This window comes from Callorhinchus milii, unplaced genomic scaffold, assembly GCF_018977255.1.
Source record: "Callorhinchus milii isolate IMCB2004 unplaced genomic scaffold, IMCB_Cmil_1.0 Scaffold6, whole genome shotgun sequence".
NCBI classification, from domain to species: Eukaryota; Metazoa; Chordata; class Chondrichthyes; order Chimaeriformes; family Callorhinchidae; genus Callorhinchus; species Callorhinchus milii.
The window spans coordinates 29851899-29877424 of NW_024704747.1; the positions used below are offsets into that span (position 1 = coordinate 29851899).

The window sequence follows — 25526 nt, forward strand, 5'->3', positions numbered from 1 at the left end:
CCATTGCTTCAGATCGCTTAAGGTGTGTGTAAACAGTATGCATCTACTTAAAACTAACATATCCTATAAAAATGTGAATTCGTCTTTAGTATTCAGCCAGCCTGACTTTTTGAATTTGCTTCAAAGTTGATGCAACGTTTATAATAATAATCCTTGCTACAGCACCGTATCTCGTCTTCAAGACGTCTCAAAGCGCTTCACGGAATATACTGTAAAGCGAATTGACTGCGCATTTTTGTGGGCAAAACGCAGCAGCCGATTGCACACAGCAGCGTCCCCACAAACAGGTCACGGGTAAATGTATGTGTTTATACGCAGAATCATTTAGAACTATTGCAGACTTGAAAATTGTAATCACAAAAAGCAAATTCAAACCTGGATTAGTTTCTTCAATTAAACTGGCCTTTTCAACAACACTGTGAAATAATTCAGGCATGATATCTCCGTGTTCACTGACATTTTGGTATAATTTCATGTTGAAAATGTGAAAACCAGTTATCAGTGCGGTTAAATCCCACACTAAGTACCTCTATACAAACACGAACACGTAGCAACCACTTTGTTAAAGAAAAATCTGAGAAGATGTCCTTTTTCCTCAAACTCAGAAGATAGTGAGTTCCCATAAATGGTTATTCCCTATGTCCAAACAGATAGAATATTTAATTTCTATGTTTCATATCTTCTTTCTTCTGCTTTGCAAAAAAAACAGTCGTTTTTTTCAGTCAGTAGAAAAAATATAGATTGTTCTACTGTACTGCTGTGCGCAATTGGCTTCCGCTCTTCACCCACAAAATATACAGTCAATTCACTTTACAATATATTCTGTGAAGCACTTTGAGACATATGGAAGGCACTACATCAAATGCAAGGATTATTATTATTATTATTAACACTTGTTTACAAAAGATTCACACAAATAAATTACAAAGTCACCTTTTCACTATTGATATTGATACAGGGTTTGGTACAAGCAAATGTTTATTCCAAACACATCATCTTCTGACAGACTCCACACGCAGCTTGTTTTTGTCCTTTTTCTGTTTTATTGTCAAATAATCTGACGCTTTGTAATGACACAAATGAAATCAAAGAATGGTTGAGGCACTGCTGAATTCTTCTCACCTAATTCGGTGACGGATAGGATTAATCCACAGTAAAAGCCTATACTTAAAGAGCACATTCCACTCCACAACATCAGACTTGATCTTCTAATTGTGATAATGAACGGTCAATGTAGCATATGCTATAATCAGACTACAATACCTCAAACTGATTAAAATATTTTCCTGTGCCTGGTACTTTACTCAGCTCTCTCGCACTCAACTCAAAACACACTGAACTAATCACTGAAGTTAGGTAATGGACTCCTATAAGGAACAACATAACTCAGATGAAGTGACTGTGTTCATCTGTCGTATTTTATAATATTCACTTTATTTGGTTTTATAGTTTGGATCTTTCATTTTTCCTCATCTGAATCGCAGGTAGGTATCAAATGATTATAAAGCACATACATTTATGCATTCAATAGAAGTGTCTGTCTGTCTGTCTGTCTGTCTGTCTGTCAGTTTGTGACTGCTTTTATCATCTGAACCATTATGGCTCAAAACAGAGTCATTATTTTTCACCAAAACAAAAGTCATTTTGAATGAGAAGTGAATGTTTTATTTTTTTTTCTATGTAGTATCATGGGATCAGAACCAGAACATCACAAGGCAGGTATTAGGAAAGAAAAAAAGGGATTTAAGATGTGGATTAGTGGGAATTAAAATGTGCACTAAATATGATAAATTAATGTGACATTTGTGCAGCCCAGTGAATTATACAGAGAGTAGTTTTAGAAATTAATTATTTAGAAATAAGCCCTAATATCACTATTCTTCCCAAAGATAGCAGATAAATTGCAATCAATGTATTAACTGAATTTTTCTTTCTCAAATTGTTTTTGCCCACAAAACATACAGTCAATTCACTTTACAGTCTATCCATGAAGCCCTTTGAGACGTCTTGAAGATGTGATAAGGCACTGCATCAAATGCAAGCATGATTAGCATTATATATTATTATAAATTATCATATATTATTATAACCATTTTTAGTATTCTAAATAACATTTGCGATAGTGCCACCCACTGGTAGAAAAAAAGCTCATATGAAAAATGTAATAAATGATGGAAAAATACATACAATATTCAACACATGGCATAATGAATTCTAAACTACATCACCTGCAAAAGGATTTGTAAATAGTCCGTGCAATGGTCGGTATCTGCATCAAAAGAAATTAACAATGTTCCAATAAAACACTCGCGTGTAAATGGGTGAAAGGAATAGTTGGTACTTGGTGATGGGGAGGGTTAATGTGTTGAATAGTGTTATCTGTTCCTCTATAGAGGCTCAGGATAAACTCTATGCGGTAGGGGAGGGGAGGGGACGGGAGGAGCTGAATTTCCATAACAGGTTTTCCTCAGTCATTTGTTAACATCATTCAGGCTTTAACAAACAACACATGTACAGGGTTTGGTAACTGAAGGCAATGCATAATCAGTCTGTCTCCTTGCCAGAGCCAGACACAGCACTGACCATGGATAGTCACAGTGTGGAGGAGAGGCAGGCGCAGGAGAACTATCAACAGGTAGGTTTGTGTCTTTTGCTACTTGTGAACCCCAGCAATTGTCCACCTCTGACAACAAGTGGAGTCCTGTAGCTCAGTGGTCAGTACACTTGCCTCGCAAGCGAGCGGACCCGGGTTCGATTCCCGGGCAGGGCAAAATGTTGGGCCAGTTTCCTTACTCCACACACGCACCTCTGGTTATCTCACAGTGAGCAAGAACCCGGTTGTTGGTCGATTGGTGGATTACTTTTCTGGGGGTAATAATCCCCTTAAAACAAAAATAAATTTGAAAAATAATAATAATAATTTGATCACTCTAATCCACGACTGCTTGATGTATTCAAAGAGAGAACGAGAGAAAAGGAAAATATAAGAGTACTTTAACGTGCAATTATTATTGAACAGTGCAAGGGGGACAAGTGCATTTATATTATATATTCCTTATACTGTACGTGCAGAATTAGTTTGCATACAGATTGAGCGAGCTGGTGTTTCTGACAGAACCTATCCTGACTGTGTATGGTTCTTGCTAGCAGGTGTTTGATACAGATGATAAAAAGGCTTTGGTTTCCAAGGAGAACACAGCAGAGAAGAAAAGCAGCCCTTCATCAGCGAGTTTCAATGTGATAAACTCTATCATTGGCTCCGGGATCATTGGTAAAACACACGTTTTATTCTCTCTCTCTCTCTAAACGCCAGCCACTTTAGCAAACAGCACCCTGCGATGTGACTGGGATACTGTGTATAGCTCTATCTGGGGGGCCATGAAAGGATTATTATTATTATTATGAAAGTAGATCATTTACACGTGATGTTGGGCAACAGACACAATGCTCCCCACATCCCCTTCGTTAATCATTTAGACGTTGATTTCCATGCAAACATAGACAATAATCGGAGTGCTGGACAAGCTTTATTATATGTTGACTGGCAGGAAAGACCGAGTAAGTGAGGAAAACAAAAAAATAATCATTTGACTCTGCTCAGGAAGTTACAGACTTAACAGGAGACTTGTTAAACAACAACAGATTGCATTTGGGTAGCGCCTTTCACGTCGGAAGGACGTCCCCAGGCGCTGGATAATACTTTTGTTCGGGGTATAATACTATTTTTACGTTTGCTGCCAGGATTGCCTTACTCATTGAAGCAAGCCGGTTTCCCTCTAGGAATATTGCTGCTCATTTTGGTGTCGTATATAACAGGTAATACTCTGCAGGGAACTGTTTAATCGCTGTAACAGTAATTGGGGGAGTGGTGGTGGTGGTGGGTGGAGATATAGTTGAGTTGGCTCCAGGGTGACGTGCTTGACAATCAATGTCAGAATCAAGTCAACCCTATGTGACAATCTGGTCCACAGTATTCCAGGACACTGCTGCTGGCAGCACAGCCCAGCCTGGCGCATCGGCAGGACAGAGGATAGACCTGTCACTAACAGCATGGATTCTTTCCTCTCAGCTCTTATTAACCCTGCAGGCCAAAGCCCTAACTAATGGGTAGGGTGGTCTTAACTGGACAAGCAGTCAGAAGCTTGCGCTCTCAATGGCCAAGCTTCGGGGCTCGAGTTGGTTGAACTCAACCGATACCCTAGCCCTCCCTCTGGAGTCCCTTCGGCCAATCTGTGCCTAAGACGCTCTTGAATTAAGGGAACAAGGGGCATCAAACAGGGAGAGGTTTCACATTCCATTCTATGTGTAAATGGTATTAACACATGTGAAACTCATCTTAGTTTGAATACTCTTTCGTACAGTAAGGTGGGTTTTCGCTCATGTCAGATACACCAAAAATTGTCATTTGAATATTTTAGAATGCTTTCAAATTGTATTAATGGAAATAAATGTGTTGTTCCTGCCCAGATTATTCTATCATACTGTTGATCAAAGTAGGAAACCTGTCTGGAACCAGCACGTATCAGTCTCTGGTGAACCAAGCCTTTGGGATTGTTGGCTACGTGATCCTGTCAATCCTGCAGTTCCTGTATCCTTTTATTGGTAAGAAATTGGTAAGAGCTGGGGGGGAGGTGATCGTAGGTACAGTTCAAGAGGAAGGTCTTCGTCTTGACCTGAAGATGCAGAAGGAGGGAACAAGGCGGAGGGATAGAGGGAGAGTGTTCCAGAGTTTGGGGGTTAGTGGCTGAAAGTGCGGCCACCGATGGTGGAACTAAGCTCTAACACAATCCACAATGGCTATGCCTAGTTTTGATCTCTTACTATCATAGACTAGAATGGTAGAATTATACAATTATCATCACAATCAATATCATTGGTACGTCAAAGTTGTCTCTTCCGATCATTGTTGAGTAGATTTCACTAAGCATCAGATTGTTCACCCACCAATGATATGTTGCAATAGTAATCCTCATTTCCTAATCAAGGATTGGGCTGAGTTTATTATGTATGTAATTTTATCCTCACTCAAGGGAAGATTCCATTCAGCATTATTCACTGTGTTTTGGATTGGTATTGTTGTTCGATGTTGCTGTAAATAATACAAATGTCCCGCCATTGTTATCACTCACCACAACGTGACAGCCTGACTTTGCAACAAAGGGAAGATTAATAATTCAGAAATGTCAGTGATCATAATCTTATTAAAACCATTTGCAGTCGCACAACGTTTCGCCCACAAAATACAGTCAATTCACATTACAGTATATTCTGCGAAACGCTTTGAGACGTCTCAAATACGTGATAAAGCCCTATATCAAGTGTAAGGATTATTTATTATTATTATTATAAAACATACAACAATTTACTGTCTTTTACTCAAATGGGAACTGCAATATTTATGATTACAGAAAGTACCCAAATATTCATGAGAAAGATCGCAAGAGAAAGTTAATTTTGATTCCCTTGCTTTCAGAGTAAAATGCACAGATATCTTAATGCAAGGGTTTGTTCCTCTTCAGGTATCTATATGAATGTTTATTAGTTTTAAAATGTGCTCAATTTAATTTTCAGCCATGATAAGCTACAACATAATAACTGGAGATACATTAACAAAAGTTTTGCAGAGAATCCCCGGAGGTAAGTAACGTAGTAATTAAAACCAATTTACCTTTGAATCAGATGTTAAGTGTGTTGAAACAAATATTATTCAAACATATCCCAAATAATCATAATTTGGTCACTCAATCCACGACTGTTTGTAGGACACTGCTGTGCGCAACTGGCTGCCAGATTTCGACCCCAAAATATACAGTCACTACACTTTACAGTATATTCTGTGAAGCTCTTTGAGACGTCTCGAAAACATGATAAGGCGCTATATCAAATGCAAGGATTATTTATTTATTTATTTGTTTGTTTGTTATTAATCGGTCTGTCTCGTTTGTTTGTTCCTCCCGACGTGAAAGACGCTATACAAATGTAATTTGTTGTTGTTGTTTTCAGTGGGTCCCGACAGCATATTGGCAGAGAGGCATTTTGTCATTATGACAATAACTATTCTGTTCACGTTACCTCTGTCACTGTATCGCAGTGTCGCTAACTTAGGAAAGGTAACTATCATCTTATCTGGTCCCTAAAATTTCCTTGGCACAGGTTACTATGGGTTTGGAATAAATCTGTATATTAATACCAATTCTCAATTTCTATACTATTTTCAGGTATCGCTTTTGTCGCTGGTTTTAACGTTTGGCATTTTGGCGATAGTGGTCGTCAAAGTTGCAACACTAGGACCACTCATGTAGGTTCCAATATACAAATAATCCGGGTTTACAGCAGAGCTTGGAGTGGAACTCCATCACTCAGGGATTAATTAAAGTGTATTTGTGTGGTGGTCGTGCGTGCTTTTCATGTCCAGAGGATGTCCCAAAGTGCTTCACGGGATATAGTGTGAAGTGGAGTGACTGTGTATTTATAGGCAGCCCAATTACGCACAGCAATATCCACAAACAGCCATGAAACAAATGACCAATTTTATTTTGGAGCTTGTTGGCCAGACACTGAGGGAAACTTTCTTTTCTGATAGCGCTATGGGATCTTTAATGTCCTCCTGAACAGGCAGATGGGACCTTGGTTTAACGTCTCATCTGAAGGACGGCATCGTCAACAATGTTACACCTCCCACACACAGCTCTGCATTAGACAGTTATCTCAGATTAAGTAAATAAATAATTGAAAAAGTCTAACAGAGAAATAATTGACCAAACACTTTGAAGAAAGTACTATTTAATAGTCTTAGACCCAAAGAGGCCTCATGGCTGAGATAGCAGAACCTTAGATTGCACTTGAGTCACTATACATTATGACAAAGAACCATTTAGTTATACATTGTAATCTCCATGACTAAGAATTGAAACTATTATTTGTCCGCAAAGCTATTACGGTGGGTGCATAGAAAATGCTAATCTTTTTACGGTTAAAAGCTTTACGAGTGCAGTAGGGTTTCAGAAACGGATCAATATTTCTTTCCAACCCTTGCGTTTTCTGATTGGCATTAATTATGAAAGACAAATCGATCCCGGCAGTGAATTCTGCAAATGTACACATTCACCGGTGTTTGCTTTGGCTGTGTGCATTTTCATGGCCCTAGGAAATCATCTTCGGTAACTATTTAGACAAGAAGTGGGTAATGAATGTGATTAGACAATAGAATTTTTTAAAAATCGCACAAACTGGAACAGAACAGCCAGTGTGTTTTTCCGTGAAAGGCGTAAAAATACGAAGCTCGTTGCCACAAAGTGCTCAATAAAATGATTTACAATTGATATTTTTGTAACGAAAGTGAAACGTAATGAACTGCGGATGTGGCTCGCAGCATCTGCTTGGGGGAAAAAAACTCTCTGGAATTTATTGCGTAGAAATAAAAGCCTCATTACGATGACCTAATGTATCTATGGCAACCAGAGCTGTCTGACAGAGCTGCACTGAATGTGGCTCAGAATATTGTAGTGAAAGGTTTAATTGCACTTCAACATATTCTCACTTCAAAAAAACAGAAATTATTCTGTGATCTTAAGATAAAATAAATTTGCACTGAAGCTTTAAACAGGAGCAGGTTAGTGATAAAAGCAAGTATGAACGAGCAATTAATTTTGTTTCAGTCCCATCCCCTTTTGTGGTTGAAGGATTAGCATTAGCATGATGTAGCTGGACCTTTCTATCTCACCTATCTCCAAGTCATGGTGCAGAATTCAGGCTGGAGTGGAAGATTTGTCCCATTTGCATTGAAAACACACAGTCACAACACTTCAGAGTACACTCTATGAAGCTCTTTGAGATGTCTCAAAAATGTGATAAGTCGCTGTATCAAATGCAAGGATTATTATTATTATTATTATTATTATTATTATGTAGGTTCATATACAGTACTGAATCACTTGTGTTGTTACTTAACTTTGACATTTACTTTTCAGTCCAGCCACTGAAAATGCCTGGATGTTTGCCCAGCCAAATGCAATTCAAGCAGTTGGGGTGATGTCATTTGGTGAGTACCTAAAGGCCAAATCAATATCAATATTAATCTCTATTCTGATGTCTATACATGTAACAACTTCTACTTTTTCTCCACTAATGGTTGATTAGCGAATCATTTCGAAACATGCCAGTTGTCTTAGAAGACATTCAGTAATATTCTGTATTTAAAGTAGATGCAAATAATTAATGAATAATTCCACACTTTGGTAAAAGGAAGCTCGACCTGTATCCAAAGAAATAAAGCTTTGAAAGGAACATGTGTGTTATATTCCTTGTCCTCCCACACAGTGAAAGTGACAGAGAAAGGACTCTCTGATACAGGAACCCACCTGAATAATTCGCTTATCCTGAATAAGATGCGACGAGATTAATATCTGGTTATGTCTTTACAGCATTTATATGCCATCACAATAGTTTTTTAATTTATGGATCGCTGGAGGAGCCAACAATAAGCAACTGGTCTCGAATCACTCATGCGTCTGTGATCTTTGCCTTGTTCATCAGTTTGCTTTTTGCTACTTGTGGATATGTGACTTTCACAGGTTACACACAAGGTAAGGAAAGCTATCATCATTTACAGCAAGATAATCACTTTCCAGGCTCGATGGGCCAAATATCTTACTATATTTCTAAATTAATAATAATAATAATCCTTGCATTTGGGATAACACCAAATGCAAGGATTTGTATATATATATATGTGTAATATATATATTTGGTATACGTAGTGTGTATCCATTTTTTTTCTTTAAATCAAACGATTTCTAGAAATAAAATAATTAGTTTCAAAATTTTATGAAAAAAATTATCAGACACAACTATACCTTATAATCATTCCCACAAACGATGTTATATTATTTGTTCCAGGAGACATATTTGAAAATTATTGCAGAAATGATAATTGGGCTACTGTAGCAAGATTTCTTTATGGGATCACTATAATTCTGACATTTCCAATTGAATGTTTTGTAACACGGGAGGTAAGTAAATTCCATTCGATTAACATAATACAACTGCTTAAATACTTTGAGAAACTATATTCAATGCCATTTGACTCTTCAAATGACATTGCTCCCTCCTTGGCCTCCTTCAAGGCACGCCTCAAGATCCTCCTCTTCGACTGCATCTTCTGTCACCCTCCTTCCCCCCACCCTCCCCGCCCTCCACCCCTCCTGATCCCAAACCATAAAATGTAATGCAGAATGTATTACATAAAATGTAATGCAGAATGTGGCCCATATTCTCAAAGCACCAAATTCTGTACATCAAGAAACAATTTTGATGATTAATGTGGCCTGGCTTTAATATTTTTTCTAAAATATACTTTATTGCAAGGATTTAGAGACCTCGTTTCTGGGTTAAATGGTTAATAAAGTTACATATATTGCATCGTTCATGTAAAGTAATGCCACGAAAAGTAGTTTAAAGTGAAGATTTCAAGACGTGTTAAAAAAAATCCAAATATCTCTTACAAGGAACCAATCTCTACTTGGCAGTATTAACCTTGCCATGTAGCTCAGTGGTTAGAGCACTCGCTTTGTAAGTGAGAGACCTGAGTTCAATCCCCGGCAGGTCAGGGCCAAACCTTGGGCAAGTTTCCTTACTCCACACAGAGCCTAATAATAATTCCTCCAAAACCAAACAATAATAAATTGGTCATTTTCAATCTACGACTGTTTGTGGGACATTGCTGTGCGCAATTGGCTGCCGCGTTCGCCCACAAATATACAGTCAATTCACTTTACAGTGTGTTCTGTGAAGCGCTTTGGGACGTCCTCCCGACGTGAAAAGCGCTATATCAAATGCAAGGATTATTATTATTATTATTATAAACCCCAGCTCGGGTCCAAATCCCTGACTGTCCAGCGCCTTGGGACGTCCTCCTGACATGAAAGGCTCTGCGTAAGTGTCATTTGTTGATATTGTTGTTGTTGTTGTCATCCGCAGGCACAGGGTAAACGTCCTCCGCAGTTTACATTGCTTTAGAGACAATGTGTACCTAACCTCGTTTGCACAACAATTGCCAGGGCAAAGTGCGTTATGAGATCTGTTTGTCTTCAATCTCCAGGTTATTGGGAATGTGTTTTTCTCTGGGAATCTGACAACCATATTGCACATCACATTGACGGTGTTCATTGTTGCTGCAGCCACAGCCATCTCACTAGCCTATGACTGCCTGGGAATCGTTCTGGAATTAAATGTGAGTATTTATTCAGTGTTTTTGTGATTCCCACCTGATGCCTCAACCAGTAAAACTCGCACAAGACTGATCGCTGTAAATCGTGGCATCGCCCAAGTCGTACATCTGCCCAAGTCCCGTTCAAGAGTCGACATTCTATACAACTTTGACATAACTCAGACTTCGCATAAACTATATTAAATGTACGGTCCCAACCGATACGACCTGTGTGAGGCTTCCTGTATAATGGTTAACTGTGAGACGCTGCTGTGTGCAATTGGAGGTCGCGCTTCGCCCACAGAATATACAGTCACTACACTTTACGGTATATCCTGTGAGGTGCTTTGAGACGTCTTGAAGACGTGATAAGACTCTGTATCAAATGCAAGGATTATTGTGATTGATTGTAAAGATTTCAAAACCTTTCTTGGACTGTGGTTATACCCATTGCTTCCCACAGGGGGTGCTCAGCGCTACTCCTCTGGTGTTCATCATCCCAGCAGCTTGTTATCTCAAGCTCTCCGACCAACCCTGGTATCATCAGGACAGCCTTCAGTCGTGTACCATCCTGATCATTGGTGCCCTGGTGATGATTGTGGGGTTTGTGATGGCTGTCATGTCCCCCCAGGAATGCAGTCATGGAAATGATATGTTTTACTGCCTTCCTTCAAATGTATCTGTACATAATGTCTCAGCCTCCACTTACCAGCCGGTCAGTCAGTCTCCAGCCCTCAGCCGTAGCACCTTGTCAAACGGGTTAAAGTGACTGTCCTGCAATTATGCTTGTTAAGAGATGTGAAGGTTTGCTTTAACATTAGAATGAGCATGTAGTCACTTTTTTTTCAAATAAATATAAACATTCAGTTGTATCAAGACTTGTTCATTCGGGAATAATTGATGTACATTAAAATGCGCTTTTGTTATTAAATATTGTGTCTCCCCCTCTTTGGTATGTGACAGCATGGACATTTTGGGGTTCACTTGATATTGCGCAGGTACTGTACTTATTTATAGCATCAGATGCTGATACTACAACAACAACAAGAATAAAATGACATTTGCATCGCACCTTTCACGTAGGGAGGAAGTCCCAAGGCACTGGGAACTTTTCCTATTGCTACTCTTGCAAATAGGAATCAACAAATTGTATGATTATAACCAACAAAACTTCATTATCCATCCAGCAGACGCTTAATCATCACACGAAGACTGCAGCTATTCTGAACATCGGTATCATTGCAGTATTTTCTAGGTGCATTCCAAAATATATGCCAAGCGAGAGGACCCGGGTTCGATTCCCGGGCAGGGCCAAACCTTAGGCAAGTTTCCTTACTCCACAAGCCTCTGTTTACCTCGCTGTAAGTTGGAACCCGGATGTTAGTGAATTGGCGGATCGCTTTTCCGGGGTAATAATCCCTATTAAAAAAAATTGTGTAGTGCCGGTGTATTTTGTGTCTATTTTTTATCTATTTCTCTCGTTTTTGACCTCAGATGGTACTCATATACTTTTGTTACCAAGACACCACATAACTAAGGCTGATAAATATGAGGCAGAAATAGTCCTTTCCCACGTGCTTTCATTCCAGTGACTGATAACTGAAGAATTTAATCCCCCGCTCGTTCATATATACAAACTCGCCCTCACCTTGGCTGTGTGTTCAGACAGAAATAAAATTATCTTGTTTTTCAAATATTCCAGTATATAGGCCTAGTCAAGGGATGATATTCAGAGGTTTACATTAATATACCACAATAATCCTTGCATTTGATATAGCGCCTTATCATGTTGTTGAGAAGTCTCAAAGCGCTTCACAGAATATTGTAAAGTGGAGTGACTGGGTACTTTGTGGGCGAAACACAGCAGCCAATTGTGCACAGCAACCAGAACTGTAAATCATAATTTGAGTTATATTGTCTTTAAAGACTTAATAAAATATCCCAGTGGGTCTATCGTACAATTATTAAATGGAGAAACAATGGGTATGTACATGGCCAAGATATGATTAACATTATTACGAGAGAAGGAATTCCACTCAAAGTAGGCAATTACATAGTTGGAGGTGATTGTAAGTGGTCTTTGACAATCTGATAATTACTTTGGAACAACATTTATGGTTAAAGTTTAGAGTAAATGTGATGCAGAGCAGATGTAAGATCCTATTTGCCAGAATAACAGTAATCAGTAATCATGTTGGGTTCAGTTTGTGAGCATATGTTAATTATCAATTGTGAATTGCTTTGTGACGTTTTCTAGAATAATTGCAAAGCAGCCACTAATACCCGAAGCTTTGGAACTCCCTCCCCCAATCCTTCCTTCTTGCCCCTTCCCTCCCTCTTTTAGATCACGACTGAAGATCTTCTTCTTTGACCGTGTTTACGGTCAACTCCTCCCGCCCGCTGGCTTGGCGTCAGGTTCCGTCACCCTTAAGAGCTCTGGGACGCTGCACTGCATGAAGGCACTACATAAACGCAAGTTGTTGTGGTTGTTTTTGTTGTTGTTTTGCTGATGGCATGCATTTCTTGTGCACCTTAACTAATATTTCGCCCACGCAGTCAGTTCAATTTACGGAAATATGATGAGAATAGGTGTGTGTCAACCTGCCTAAGATTGCATACCTGCTACATCCACCCTAGTCGGCTGAAACGTTTTGACTTTCAATGTTGGAATGAAAGGAAGAAAGTGAGTACAGGGGAGAAATATGAGCAGTCACACACATCGACTCGCTCACTCACTCGCTCACTCACTCGCTCAAGGGACTCACTGGCTCTCATCCCATTTGTTTAGCACCTAAAGGTACACCAGAGAAAAATACAAGGCCAAATTGTTATAGAAACTGTATGTATTACATAATAGTTTACCAGAGAAAGCATTTACTTTGCTAAGCCTGAAGGGTTAATGATAAGAACATAATAAAACTGTGGTTGGAATACAACCTACTGTCTCAGGTGTATTCTTTTGCACATTTCTCCTACGAACACATCATGCAATGGGCAGAAGGAATGCGATTTGTTTCTTGTCACAATGAATACAATAATAATCCTTGCATTTGATACAGCGCCTTATCACGTCTTCGAGACGTCTCAAAGCGCTTCACAGAGTATACCGCACAGTGAATTAACTATACGTTATGGGCGAAATGCGGCAGCCAATTACGCACAGCAGCGTCCCACAAACAGTTGTGTATTGAGTAACCAAATTATTATTTAAATTGATGTTAAATGGATATTTACCCCCAGAAAGCGATCTGCCAATCGACTAACAACCAGGCACCTACTCACTGCTTGGTAAACAGATGTGCGTGGAGTAAGGAAATTGAACCCAGGTCCTCTCACTTGTGAGACAAGGCTCCAACCAATTCGCTGCAGGAAGTGAGTCAAGACTGCACAGATTTGGGACACGACATATGCAAGTGACTCAGGATGGTGGAAGGCGAGTTAGATGGACCGTGGTCTTCTTTCGTCTCGGAACTCTTATGTTCTTATGTTCTAGATCCAGTTTAAGTTCCAACATCTATTAGAGAGGGGGAGAGGGATTTTAATCGCATTAATGTAAGCTGGATTCTAACCTTTATCCCAGAGGTGAAAGCATAGCATTTTACCCACTCTCCCAACTAATATATATATATGTATATATTTCCCAAAACTTAAGAGACACTGTAAAGTATTAACAGAAATGGTCACTCGCAGGATTGACACAGTAAACGGGACAATCCAATCCAGGTTCAGTAAAACGTGTTTAAGATGGGAGAGAGAGAAGGGCAAAAATCCATGAGATGAAATATGTGCAGTGAAATGACAACTGTAGCCTTGCTGTACTTTTGTAACGCTTCCAATTAATAACGATAATCATTGCATTTGACATAAATCACATTGTTGAGACGTTTCAAAGCGCTTCACAGAATATACTGCAGAGCGGATTGACTTGGTACCTGGTGGGTGAAATGCGGCAGCAAATTGCACACAGCAGCGTCCCACAAACTGTCGTGGATTGAGTGACCAAATTATCATTGTTAATAATAATAATCCTTGAATTTGTGATAGCCTTATCACGAGACGTCTCAAAGCGCTTCACAGAATACACTGTAAAGTGAATTGACTGTTTGTTTTGTGGGCGAAACGCAAATAGTTTAGCCACTGTCAGCATAATAATAAGCAAAAGCTTCTAAGGTCCTAGTGGCAGGAATGAAGAAATCCTACAGGAACACACACACACACACACAGAAAGTTAATAATCTCTCCAGATCCCTGCAAATGTCGGTCAGTGTGTATTGTTGCTGACTCTCTGAGCACTGAGACTGTGTGTATGTCTGTCTCTCTCTCTCTAGACAGTGTGTGTGTGTGTGTGTGTGTCTCTCAGGGCAGTGTGTGTGTGTCTCTGTGTCTGTCTCTCTCTCAGGGCAGTGTGTGTCTCTCTCTCTCAGTGTGTGTCTCTCAGTGTGTGACTCTCAGTGTGTGAGTGTGTGTGTCTCTGTGTCTGTGTGTGTCTCTCAGTGTGTGTCTCTCTCTCTCTCTCAGTGTGTGTGTCTCTGTGTCTGTGTGTGTCTCTCAGTGTGTGTGTGTGTCTCTCTCTCTCTCTCTCTCAGTGTGTGTGTCTCTGTGTCTGTGTGTGTCTCTCTCTCAGTGTGTGTGTGTCTGTGTGTCTCTGTGTGTGTCTGTGTGTCTGTGTGTCTCTGTGTGTGTCTGTGTGTCTCTGTGTGTGTGTGTGTCTGTGTGCCTCTCTGTGTGTCAGTGTGTGTGTGTCAGTGTGTGTGTGCCTCTCTCTCTCTCTGTGTGAGTGTGTGTGTGTGTCTCTCTGTGTGTGTGTGTCTGTGTGTGTGTGTCTGTGTGCCTCTCTGTGTGTGTGTCAGTGTGTGTGTGCCTCTCTCTCTCTCTGTGTGAGTGTGTGTGTATGTCTCTCTGTGTGTGTATGTCTGTGTGTGTGTGTCTGTGTGCCTCTCTGTGTGTGTGTGTCTGTGTGTCAGTGTGTGTGTGTGTCAGTGTGTGTGTGTGTGTCAGTGTGTGTGTGTGTCAGTGGGTGTGTGTGTGTGTGTGTGTGTGTCAGTGTGTGTGTGTGTCAGTGTGTGTGTGTCAGTGTGTGTGTGTGTCAGTGTGTGTGTCAGTGTGCGTGTGTGTCAGTGTGTGTGTGTGTGTGTGTGTCAGTGTGTGTGTGTGTGTGTGTGTCAGTGTGTGTGTGTGTGTGTCAGTGTGTGTGTGTGTCAGTGTGTGTGTGTGTGTGTGTGTGTCAGTGTGTGTGTGTGTGTCAGTGTGTGTGTGTCAGTGTGTGTGTCAGTGTGTGTGTGTGTGTGTCAGTGTGTGTGTGTGTGTCAGTGTGTGTGTGTGTCAGTGTGTGTGTGTGTCAGTGTGTGTGTGTGTGTGTCAGTGTGTGTGTCAGTGTGTGTGTGTCAGTGTGTGTGTGTGTGTCAGTGTGTGTGTGTGTCAGTGTGTGTGTGTGTGTGTGTCAGTGTGTGTGTGTGTGTGTGTGTCAGTGTGTGTGTGTGTGTCAGTGTGTGTGTGTGTGTGTGTCAGTGTGTGTGTGTCAGTGTGTGTGAGTGTGTGTGTCAGTGTGTGTGAGTGTGTGTGTGTCAGTGTGTGTGTGTGTGTCAGTGTGTGTGTGTGTGTGTGTGTGTCAGTGTGTCAGTGTGTGTCAGTGTGTGTGTGTGTGTGTCAGTGTGTGTGTGTGTGTGTCAGTGTGTGTGTGTGTGTGTGTGTGTGTCAGTGTGTGTGTGTCAGTGTGTGTGTGTGTGTGTGTGTGTGTGTCAGTGTGTGTGTGTGTGTGTCAGTGTGTGTGTGTGTGTGTCAGTGTGTGTGTGTGTGTGTCAGTGTGTGTGTGTGTGTCAGTGTGTGTGTGTGTCAGTGTGTGTGTGTGTGTCAGTGTGTGTGTGTGTGTGTGTGTCAGTGTGTGTGTGTGTCAGTGTGTGTGTGTGTCAGTGTGTGTGTGTGTCAGTGTGTGTGTGTGTCAGTGTGTGTGTGTGTGTGTGTCAGTGTGTGTGTGTGTGTGTGTGTGTGTCAGTGTGTGTGTGTGTCAGTGTGTGTGTGTGTGTGTCAGTGTGTGTGTCAGTGTGTGTGTGTGTCAGTGTGTGTGTGTGTCAGTGTGTGTGTCAGTGTGTGTGTGTCAGTGTGTGTGTGTGTCAGTGTGTGTGTGTGTCAGTGGTGTATGTGGGTGTGTCAGTGGTGTGTGTGTGAGTGTTGGTGGTGTGTGTGTGTGTCAGTGTGTGTGTGTGTGTCAGTGGGTGTGTGTCAGTGTGTGTGTGTGTCAGTGTGTGTGTGTGTCAGTGTGTGTGTCAGTGTGTGTGTCAGTGTGTGTGTGTGTGTGTCAGTGTGTGTGTGTGTGTCAGTGTGTGTGTCAGTGTGTGTGTGTGTCAGTGTGTGTGTGTGTGTGTCAGTGTGTGTGTGTGTGTGTCAGTGTGTGTGTCAGTGTGTGTGTGTGTGTCAGTGTGTGGTGTGGTGTGTGTGTCAGTGTGTGTGTGTGTGTCAGTGTGTGTGTCAGTGTGTCTGTGTGTGTCAGTGTGTGTGTGTGTCAGTGTGTGTGTGTGTGTCAGTGTGGTGTGTGTGGTGTCAGTGTGGTGTGTGTCAGTGTGTGTGTGGTGTGTCAGTGTGGTGTGTCAGTGTGTGGTGTGTCAGTGTGTGTGTGTGTGTCAGTGTGTGTGTGTGTGTGTCAGTGTGTGTGTGTGTGTGTCGGTGTGTGTGTCAGTGTGTGTGTGTCAGTGTGTGTGTGTGTGTGTGTGTGTGTCAGTGTGTGTGTGTGTGTGTGTGTCAGTGTGTGTGTGTCAGTGTGTGTGTGTGTGTGTGTCAGTGTGAGTGTGTGTCAGTGTGTGTGTCAGTGTGTGTGTGTGTCAGTGTGTGTGTGTGTGTGTGTCAGTGTGTGTGTGTGTGTGTGTGTGTGTGTGTGTGTGTGTCAGTGTGTGTGTGTCAGTGTGTGTGTCAGTGTGTGTGTGTGTGTGTGTGTGTGTGTGTCAGTGTGTGTGTGTGTGTGTGTGTGTGTGTGTGTGTCAGTGTGTGTGTGTGTGTGTGTGTCAGTGTGTGTGTCAGTGTGTGTGTGTGTGTGTGTCAGTGTGTGTGTGTCAGTGTGTGTGTGTGTGTGTCAGTGTGTGTGTGTCAGTGTGTGTGTGTGTGGTGTGTGTCAGTGTGCGTGTGGTGTGTTTTGTGTGTGGTGTATGTGTGTGTGGTGTGTGTCAGTGTGCGTGTGGTGTGTTTTGTGTAGTGTGTGGTGTGTATGTGTCCGTGTGGTGTGTCTGTGTGTGGTGTATATCTGTGCGTGTGTGTCAGTGTGTGGTGTGTGTCAGTGTGTGTGTGTGTGTGTCAGTGTGTGTGTCAGTGTGTGTGTCAGTGTGTGTGTGTGTGTCAGTGTGTGTGTCAGTGTGTGTGTGTGTCAGTGTGTGTGTGTCAGTGTGTGTGTGTCAGTGTGTGTGTGTCAGTGGTGTGTGTGTGTGTCAGTGTGTGTGTGTGTCAGTGTGTGTGTGTCAGTGTGTGTGTGTGTGTGTGTGTCAGTGTGTGTGTGTGTGTGTGTCAGTGTGTGTCAGTGTGTGTGTGTCAGTGTGTGTGTGTGTGTAGGTGTGTCAGTGTGTGTGTGTGTGTGTGGTCGGTGTGTGTCAGTGTGTGTGTGTGTGTAGGTGTGTCAGTGTGTGTGTGGTGTGTCAGTGTGTGTGTGTGTGTGTGTCAGTGTGTGTGTGTGTGTGTCAGTGTGTGTGTGTGTGTGTCAGTGGTGTGTCAGTGTGTGTGTCAGTGTGTGTGTGTGTGTGTGTGTCAGTGTGTGTGTGGTGTGTCAGTGTGTGTGTGTGTGTGTGTCAGTGTGTGTCAGTGTGTGGTGTGTGTGTCAGTGTGTGTGTGAGGGAGGTGTGTGTCAGTGTGTGTGTGTGTGTGTGGTGTGTGTCAGTGTGTGTGTGTGTGTGTGTCAGTGTGTGTGTGTGTCAGTGTGAGTGTGTGTCAGTGTGTGTGTGTCAGTGTGAGTGTGTGTCAGTGTGTGTGTGTCAGTGTGTGTGTGTGTGTCAGTGTGTGTGTGTCAGTGTGTGTGTGTGTGTGTGTGTGCCTCAGTGTGAGTGTGTGTGTGTGTCAGTGTGTGTGTGTCAGTGTGTGTGTGTGTGTGTGTGTGCCTCAGTGTGAGTGTGTGTCAGTGAGTGTGTCAGTGTGTGTGCCTCAGTGTGAGTGTGTGTGTGTGTGTGTCAGTGTGTGTGCCTCAGTGTGAGTGTGAGAGACACAGAGAGAGTTGGGGCAGTGATTGCTCAGGAATCTGCTCAGTGTGGGGTGGGGGGATGTTGGAGTAAGGAGTGGGGAAGGATTTGCACAAGTCATGGCTTGAAAATGTTGCTGCTGTTCGCAAAGAGAGAGACAGAGCTGAGCAAAGGCAGAGCATAGCACAGACACACACACAGACAGCCACAGACAGACACACACACACAGACAGACACACACACAGACAGACACACACACAGACACACACACAGACAGCCACAGACAGACACACACACAGACAGACACACACACAGACACACAGACAGACACACACACAGACACACACAGACACACACACACACAGACAGACACAGACACACACATAGACAGACACACAGACACACACACAGACACACACACACACAGACACACACACAGACAGACAGACACAGACAGACACACACACAGACAGACACACACAGACAGACACACACACAGACAGACACACACACAGACACACAGACACACACACACACACAGACACACACAGACAGACACACACACACAGACACACACACAGACACACACACACACAGACACACACAGACAGACACACACACAGACAGACACAGACACACACACAGACACACACACACAGACACACAGACAGACACACACACAGACACACAGACAGACACACACACAGACAGACACACACACAGACACACAGACACACACACACACACACAGACAGACACACAGACAGACACACACACAGACAGACACAGACACACACACACACACAGACACACACACACACACACACAGACACACAGACAGACACACAGACAGACACAGACACACACACACACACAGACACACACACACACACACAGACACACAGACAGACACACACACAGACACACAGACAGACAGACACACAGACAGACAGACACAGACACACACACAGACACACACACAGACAGACACACACAGACACACAGACAGACACACAGACAGACAGACACACACACACACAGACAGACACACACAGACACACAGACAGACACACAGACACACACACAGACAGACACACACAGACAGACACACAGACAGACACACAGACAGACACAGACAGACACACAGAGATAGACACAGACACACAGACAGACAAGACAGACAGACAGAGGGCAAAACACACACACAGATAGAGAGACACACACACACACAGACACACTCAGAGAGAGACACACGCACAGAGACACACTCAGAGAGAGACAGAGACACACTCAGAGAGAGACACACACACAGAGACACACTCAGACACTTAAAAAAATAATTGCTCACTCTCACCCCAACGTTTTTTTGTGTGTAACCTTAAAAGGCGTTTGTGTTGACAGTGACAGCAAAGAAAAGAAAGGGTTTCTCTTTGGGTTTGACGAGGAGTTTTGTCCAGGGATGGAGGTACCAGTCTCCCCAACCTTGGCTCCTACAGGGTGAGTAATAACAATATCATCATCATCATCATAATAATAATAATAATAATCCTGGCATTTGATACAGCGCCTCATCACGTCTTTGAGACGTCTCAAAGCGCTTCACAGGATATGCTGTAAAGCGAACTGACGGTGAATGTCGTGGGCGAGTTGTGGCAGCCAATTGCGCACTGTAGAGTCCCACTTTTTTTAAGGAAAAAAAATTTGCAATTCCGGAGTTTGCTTAAGATCGTTCGTTGGCAGGATCATGTTCCAGCAAATGGAAATAGAATGACGCATGTAATTGACCACGCCTAATAAATACCATCCCACCTGTTGCAAGAGTTGTTCAAAGCTTTGGTGCAGTCAAATTCAAGAAAATTTCACATGGTCTTGTATTAAAAGATATACCTATAAGCTGAGTAATGCAGTCAAATGCTCTTGGATCCCTCTCAAAGGAAGCAACTTACAACTGGCTTAGTGGCACACCTTTTTCCAACATTGCCCAAAAAAAAGGGTGTGCATTTCGCCCACAAAATATACAGTCAATTCAGTTTACAGTATGTTCTGTGAAGCGCTTTGAGACGTCTCAAAGACGTGATAAGGCGCTGTATCAAATACAAGATTTTTAATTATTATTTTTATATCGCTTGCTGTTGGACTACATATATATTATATAGGTACGTTTTTTATTTATCATTTTTTTATTTGACATTTGGAGAAATGTGTGTTTTGTTTGGGGTATAAGCTGCTGAAATGTTTCCATGCAGAATGGGAAAATACTATCAGGATGTGATCAGCAATAGATCTCAGCAAACAAATGACTAGAATTGTAAAAAGTTGTACAATGAAACCTCATGTAAGTCGTGTTCGTTGGAACCATATATTTAATGTGATTTATGAAAAGTGTGAGTTATGTCAAACTTGCATACAATGTAAACTGTCAAACTTGGGCAGATGTACGATTTAGGAGATTATACGATTTATACAGATCAGATTTGTGCGAGTTATGGGTTTATTTTAGAAATGGAACTGCAGAATGAAATTCCATGGCAAGGTGTATAAAGCTGTCTATATCAGTTCAGTGTGAATGGGATAATAGGTGAAGCTTGTTCAGTTTCTGACACCAGGTCTCTGTAGCTACGTAGATCAAAGCAAAAAGACCCATTGAAATTAAACAACACGAACAGATAATCAGTCATGACCACAATAATAATAGTGATTGAAATCTGCATGTTCACTGACAGCTCGGGGTCTCTGCTTTAAACGATTGATATTACAAAGTGACTTTTTACTGTGACTTGAATCGCTGATGTCAAATCTGTGGTGACCATTCTCTCTGCCAACGTGCAGTGCAGTAGGTTTTCTGTAGACGTGTCTGGGCACAGTACAGAATGGGTGTTCTGCTGTCCTTGGGTAGAAGTTCTGAACCAATCCCAGAAGTTAAAGAATGAAATTTATTGGAGTTAAAGAAACGTTCCCGGCAGTTTAGACAAAGTTGTGGAGTCAAAGAGAAACCATTATATCTCTCCTCCGGACAAAGTGATCTCTGTACTTTAACATCAGAACAGGAAACAAATCCTGCTTGCTTATCCACACCTCCCAGAAACATGTGGAGTCCTGTAGCTCAGTGGTTAGAGCACTCTCCTCACAAGCCGGAAGACGTGGGTTTGATTCCCGGGCAGGACGAAACGCTCGGCAAGTTTCCTTACTCCACACACTTCTATTCACCAGCATTAAGCAGGAACCTGATTGTTAGTCGATTGGCGGATCGCTTTGCTGGGGATAATGATCCCTTAAAAAACGTGGTCACTCAATCCACGACTGTTTGTGGGGCCACTGCTGCATGCAATTGGCTGCCATGTTTTGCACAAACAAAATTCAGTCAATTCACTTATTGATATAGCATTGATATAATAATAATAATCCTGGCATTTGATACAGCGCCTTATCACGTCTTCGAGACGTCTCAAAGCGCTTCACTGGATATATTGTAAAGTGAATTGACTGTATATTTTGTGGGCGAAACACGGCAGCCAATTGTGCCCAGCAACGTCCCACAAACAGTCGTGGATTGAGTGACCAAATTATTATTATTATTATTTTTTGAAGGGGATATTACCCCCCTGGAAAAGTGATCTGCCAATACTGTAAAGTGAATTGACTGTGTAGTTTGTTGTCTCTTTTGTGCTTCAGCTGCGAAGTTGTGAGTTCGACACTTTCCGTAGGATAATGGACAGAGTGCATTTTTGTGGTGTGACTACATAATTTCCTGCAGCCATGTTACTGCTGGGATATAATGGATATAATGGGATGGTGGGCACCAGGAACACGCGAATGTGCCTAGGCCACAACTTACCAGCCAATCGCAATAAATTCAGTGCTCTTACACAAGAGCTAATGAGACACAGAAGTAAAACTGCTCTTTATTCAGCAGTTGTGATGACAGCTATAAATACCAAACGAACAGCTCGCACTTCACCGGAAAGAGACTATTTCCTACATCAGTTGAAGAGTAAAATGTCTATTTTCTTTCTAGTTGTTTGCAAATGCTTCAGTATTTCTCAGCCAGGCAGCAAGGTATGGATCTTCACATCGATGCGAATGGAATTGGTGACATTTCCTCAGGGAACTCTTTCACTAAAACCCAGCTAAGTATTAAAAGGGTGACAGTATCAAAGTGTCACACAGTAAAGGGAGAGGGCAATCATTGAGCCGATTATGGAGAACTAGGTCGGAGGGATTAGCGGTTCCGACAGAGCACTGAAAGGAGATTTAGCAGCAAATGCAAAACATCACACCAAACATTTTCCCAATGTTACAACAAGAGGCTAATCTGCGAGGAAGGTCAAATCCTGAGCGATTCATTCAATGGGATTTGAAAATTAGGATGGACACTGATAATCCATAGTGTGAGCCCTGGGATTGTGACAATGTGACAAAATAATATTGATCCTTGCATTTGATGCAGCGCCTTATCACATCTTCGAGACGTCTCAAAGCGCTTCCCAGGATACACTGTAAAGTGAATTGACTGTATATTTTGCGGGCGGAACGCAGCAGCCAATTGCGCACAGCAGCGTCCCACAAACAGTGACCAAAGTTATTATTTATTAATACATTTTTTGGAGGGATTATTATCCCCAGAAAAGCAATGCCGCCAATCGGTTACAAAAAAAAATACCAAAAATGTAAGAACACCATTTGGTAGGAAAATATACATGTGAAAGCTCGGAAGGGAATTTGGTTACCAAATGGTTAATATAATATCCCGTCAGTTTACTTGATCGGGTGGAACAGATTGATGTTAAAGTTAATGATTGTGGAAGCACTGTGTGCTGACCACTAAGATTGCATTTCAGTCCAAACTTTTGAGCTTGTTGCCAAGTTGCGAAACTGATATTGGAATTCGACAGTAAAATAAAAATAGCTCATAAACTCCACGGAAAGGATAGCAGCAGCCGAACGATTCTTGAAGTCTATCGGGGTTAAGGTTCTAATGAAGATTTTTATCCTTTAAAACTGTTTTCCTCACAAACAAATCAAAGCTGGATATTAGCACTTTGCGTCCAGTTGGACTTTGGATGGCTCAGGCTATCTGGCCCTGTTGAGTGCGGTGTCAAGCTGTTTGAAGTTGGGTGTTGCACAAGCAGCCAGAAGCAGGGCAAAGATGGAGGAATCCAGAGCGACTGACGGTGTTGTGTAGCTCAGTGGTTAGAGCACTCGCCTCGCAAGCAAGAGGACCGAGGTTCGATTCTCGGGCTGGGCGAAACGTTGGGCAAGTTCCCTCCACACGCCTCTGTTTACCAACAGTAAGTAGGAACCCGCTCGTTAGTCGATTGGTAGATCGCGTTTAAGGGATTGTGGTTAACTTAGTGGTTAAAGCACTCATCTCACAAGCAAGAGGACCGAGGTTCGATTCCCAGGCATTTAAGGGATCATAACAATCCCTTAAAAAAATACTAATAATAATTTGGTCACTCAATCCACGACTGTGTGTGGGACGCTGCTGTGCGTAATTGGCTGCTGCATTTCACCCACAAAATATACAGTCAATTCACACGACGTCCCGAAGATGTGATAAGATGCTAATATCAAGCAATAATAATAATAATAATCCTTGCATTTGATGCAGCACTTTATCATGTCGTTGAGACGTCTCAAAGTGCTTCACAGCTATATACTGTGAAGTGAATTGTAAAGTGTATTTTGTGGGCGAAACGTTGTCAAGATACAGACAGCACTGACATATTGTTGAATGTTGGTGTCTGTGACTTTAACATTAAGTTTCAGTCTCCCTTTCCTTACTCTTTTTCCTTCGGCGGTTTGTATCACATCATATGATTTCATCTTTTCTTAACCACAGTCTGACTGTGGCACTAATATGCATGAGTCAGCTCAGCAGTTTATTTTCAGGGTGGGGGGAGCGAAAGGGAGGGGAGTGGAGAAGGGAGTGTTTGGTTGGTTTTGTCAGGGGAAAATAAATGTATAATTGGAGAATATTTCACCATGATTACAGTTCTTCGATTTTTTGACCCCATTTCTCTTAGCTTTAATTAATCAGCATTTGGTATGTGTTTTTTACCATGGCAACAGCTGAGAGTTCAATTGAGTCTTCAGAGTGGCAGATGCTTGTTTTGAATCGATAATCTTTTAATTGTTTCCCTCATAATAATAATAATAATAATAATCTTTGCATTTGATATAGTGCCTTATCACGTCTTCCAGACATCTCAAAGCGCTTCACAGGATATACTGTGAAATGAATTGACTGGATATTTTGTGGGCAAAACGCGGCAGCCAATTGCGCACAGCAGCTTCCCCACAAATAGCCGTGGATTGAGTGACCAAATTATTATTATTTTATGCAGGCCTGAATGAGGTTGTGCAGTTTGAGGTTGTCTACACCTGATCCAGCAAATTGTAGCCCTCCTTACTTACGTATGCGAATACACACGTATCGAAGGCAAACTTTTACAGGATATTACGAGAGGGATGTAATATATCATTAAACGCAATTTATGGAGTTGCAGAAAATTGATGTGGGGTCATAGAAACGAACAATTCAACATCAGAGAAAAAAATATCAGCCTCACCTTAAAACCCCAGCACATTTATTTGGCTTTTGTATGTTTCATTTCTTCCGTACATTTTAATAGATTTCCTTCAGTGGAAAATCCGAATGCTTCCACTTGCAGTATTGCTCATGTTTTTTCCATTATGTGACTGACTACCTACCTGTTTTAATGGTGGGTTTCTTATATATATTGGCATTGTACAGTTTGCATCACAAGTGCTGCATTCAATTCCAGCCATGTGTTTTCTCTAACAGCCTTAGCTTTACGTAGACTTGAATTATTTGCTAAGAAACCATTTCTGGTTGAGTTTGTGAAACTGAAACAGAAATGCCAGAAATTCACAGCAGCTCTATAATAAGTAATAATAAAAATCCTTGCAGTTGATATAGCACTTTATCTTGTGATTGAGACGTCTCAAAGCGCTTCACAGAATATACTGTAAAGTGAATTGACTGTGTATTTGTGGGCGAAATGTGGCAGCCAATTGTGCACAGCAGCGTCCCACAAACGGTCGTGGGTTGAAATGACCAATTTATTATTTTTTTAGGGATTATTATCAGGCTTTTTAATAATTTTTAATAAATAGATTTGTAGTTATAAAGAGAGGAATTTGTT

At 41.8% G+C, this 25526-nt stretch overlaps 2 protein-coding genes across 2 annotated transcripts in view; both read left to right on the top strand.

Moving 5' to 3' along the window:
• The window catches only part of slc38a11 (solute carrier family 38 member 11), a 22682-nt gene extending 11652 nt beyond the window's left edge, over positions 1-11030 (top strand). Inside the window, exons 2-13 of the mRNA XM_042336548.1 lie at positions 2565-2635; positions 3148-3271; positions 3742-3816; positions 4468-4602; positions 5572-5637; positions 6004-6110; positions 6219-6298; positions 7971-8041; positions 8424-8585; positions 8899-9011; positions 10100-10231; positions 10671-11030. Of these exons, the coding sequence (XP_042192482.1) occupies positions 2585-2635; positions 3148-3271; positions 3742-3816; positions 4468-4602; positions 5572-5637; positions 6004-6110; positions 6219-6298; positions 7971-8041; positions 8424-8585; positions 8899-9011; positions 10100-10231; positions 10671-10976 (1422 nt within the window). The 5' untranslated portion in view covers positions 2565-2584 and the 3' untranslated portion in view covers positions 10977-11030. The remainder of the gene's footprint in view (positions 1-2564; positions 2636-3147; positions 3272-3741; positions 3817-4467; positions 4603-5571; positions 5638-6003; positions 6111-6218; positions 6299-7970; positions 8042-8423; positions 8586-8898; positions 9012-10099; positions 10232-10670) is intronic.
• A 3388-nt stretch (positions 11031-14418) lies between these two features.
• cobll1b (cordon-bleu WH2 repeat protein-like 1b) overlaps positions 14419-25526 on the top strand; it is a 64346-nt gene continuing 53238 nt past the window's right edge. Inside the window, exons 1-2 of the mRNA XM_042336177.1 lie at positions 14419-14467; positions 19759-19854. Coding sequence (XP_042192111.1) covers positions 19817-19854 — 38 coding nt within the window. The 5' untranslated portion in view covers positions 14419-14467; positions 19759-19816. The remainder of the gene's footprint in view (positions 14468-19758; positions 19855-25526) is intronic.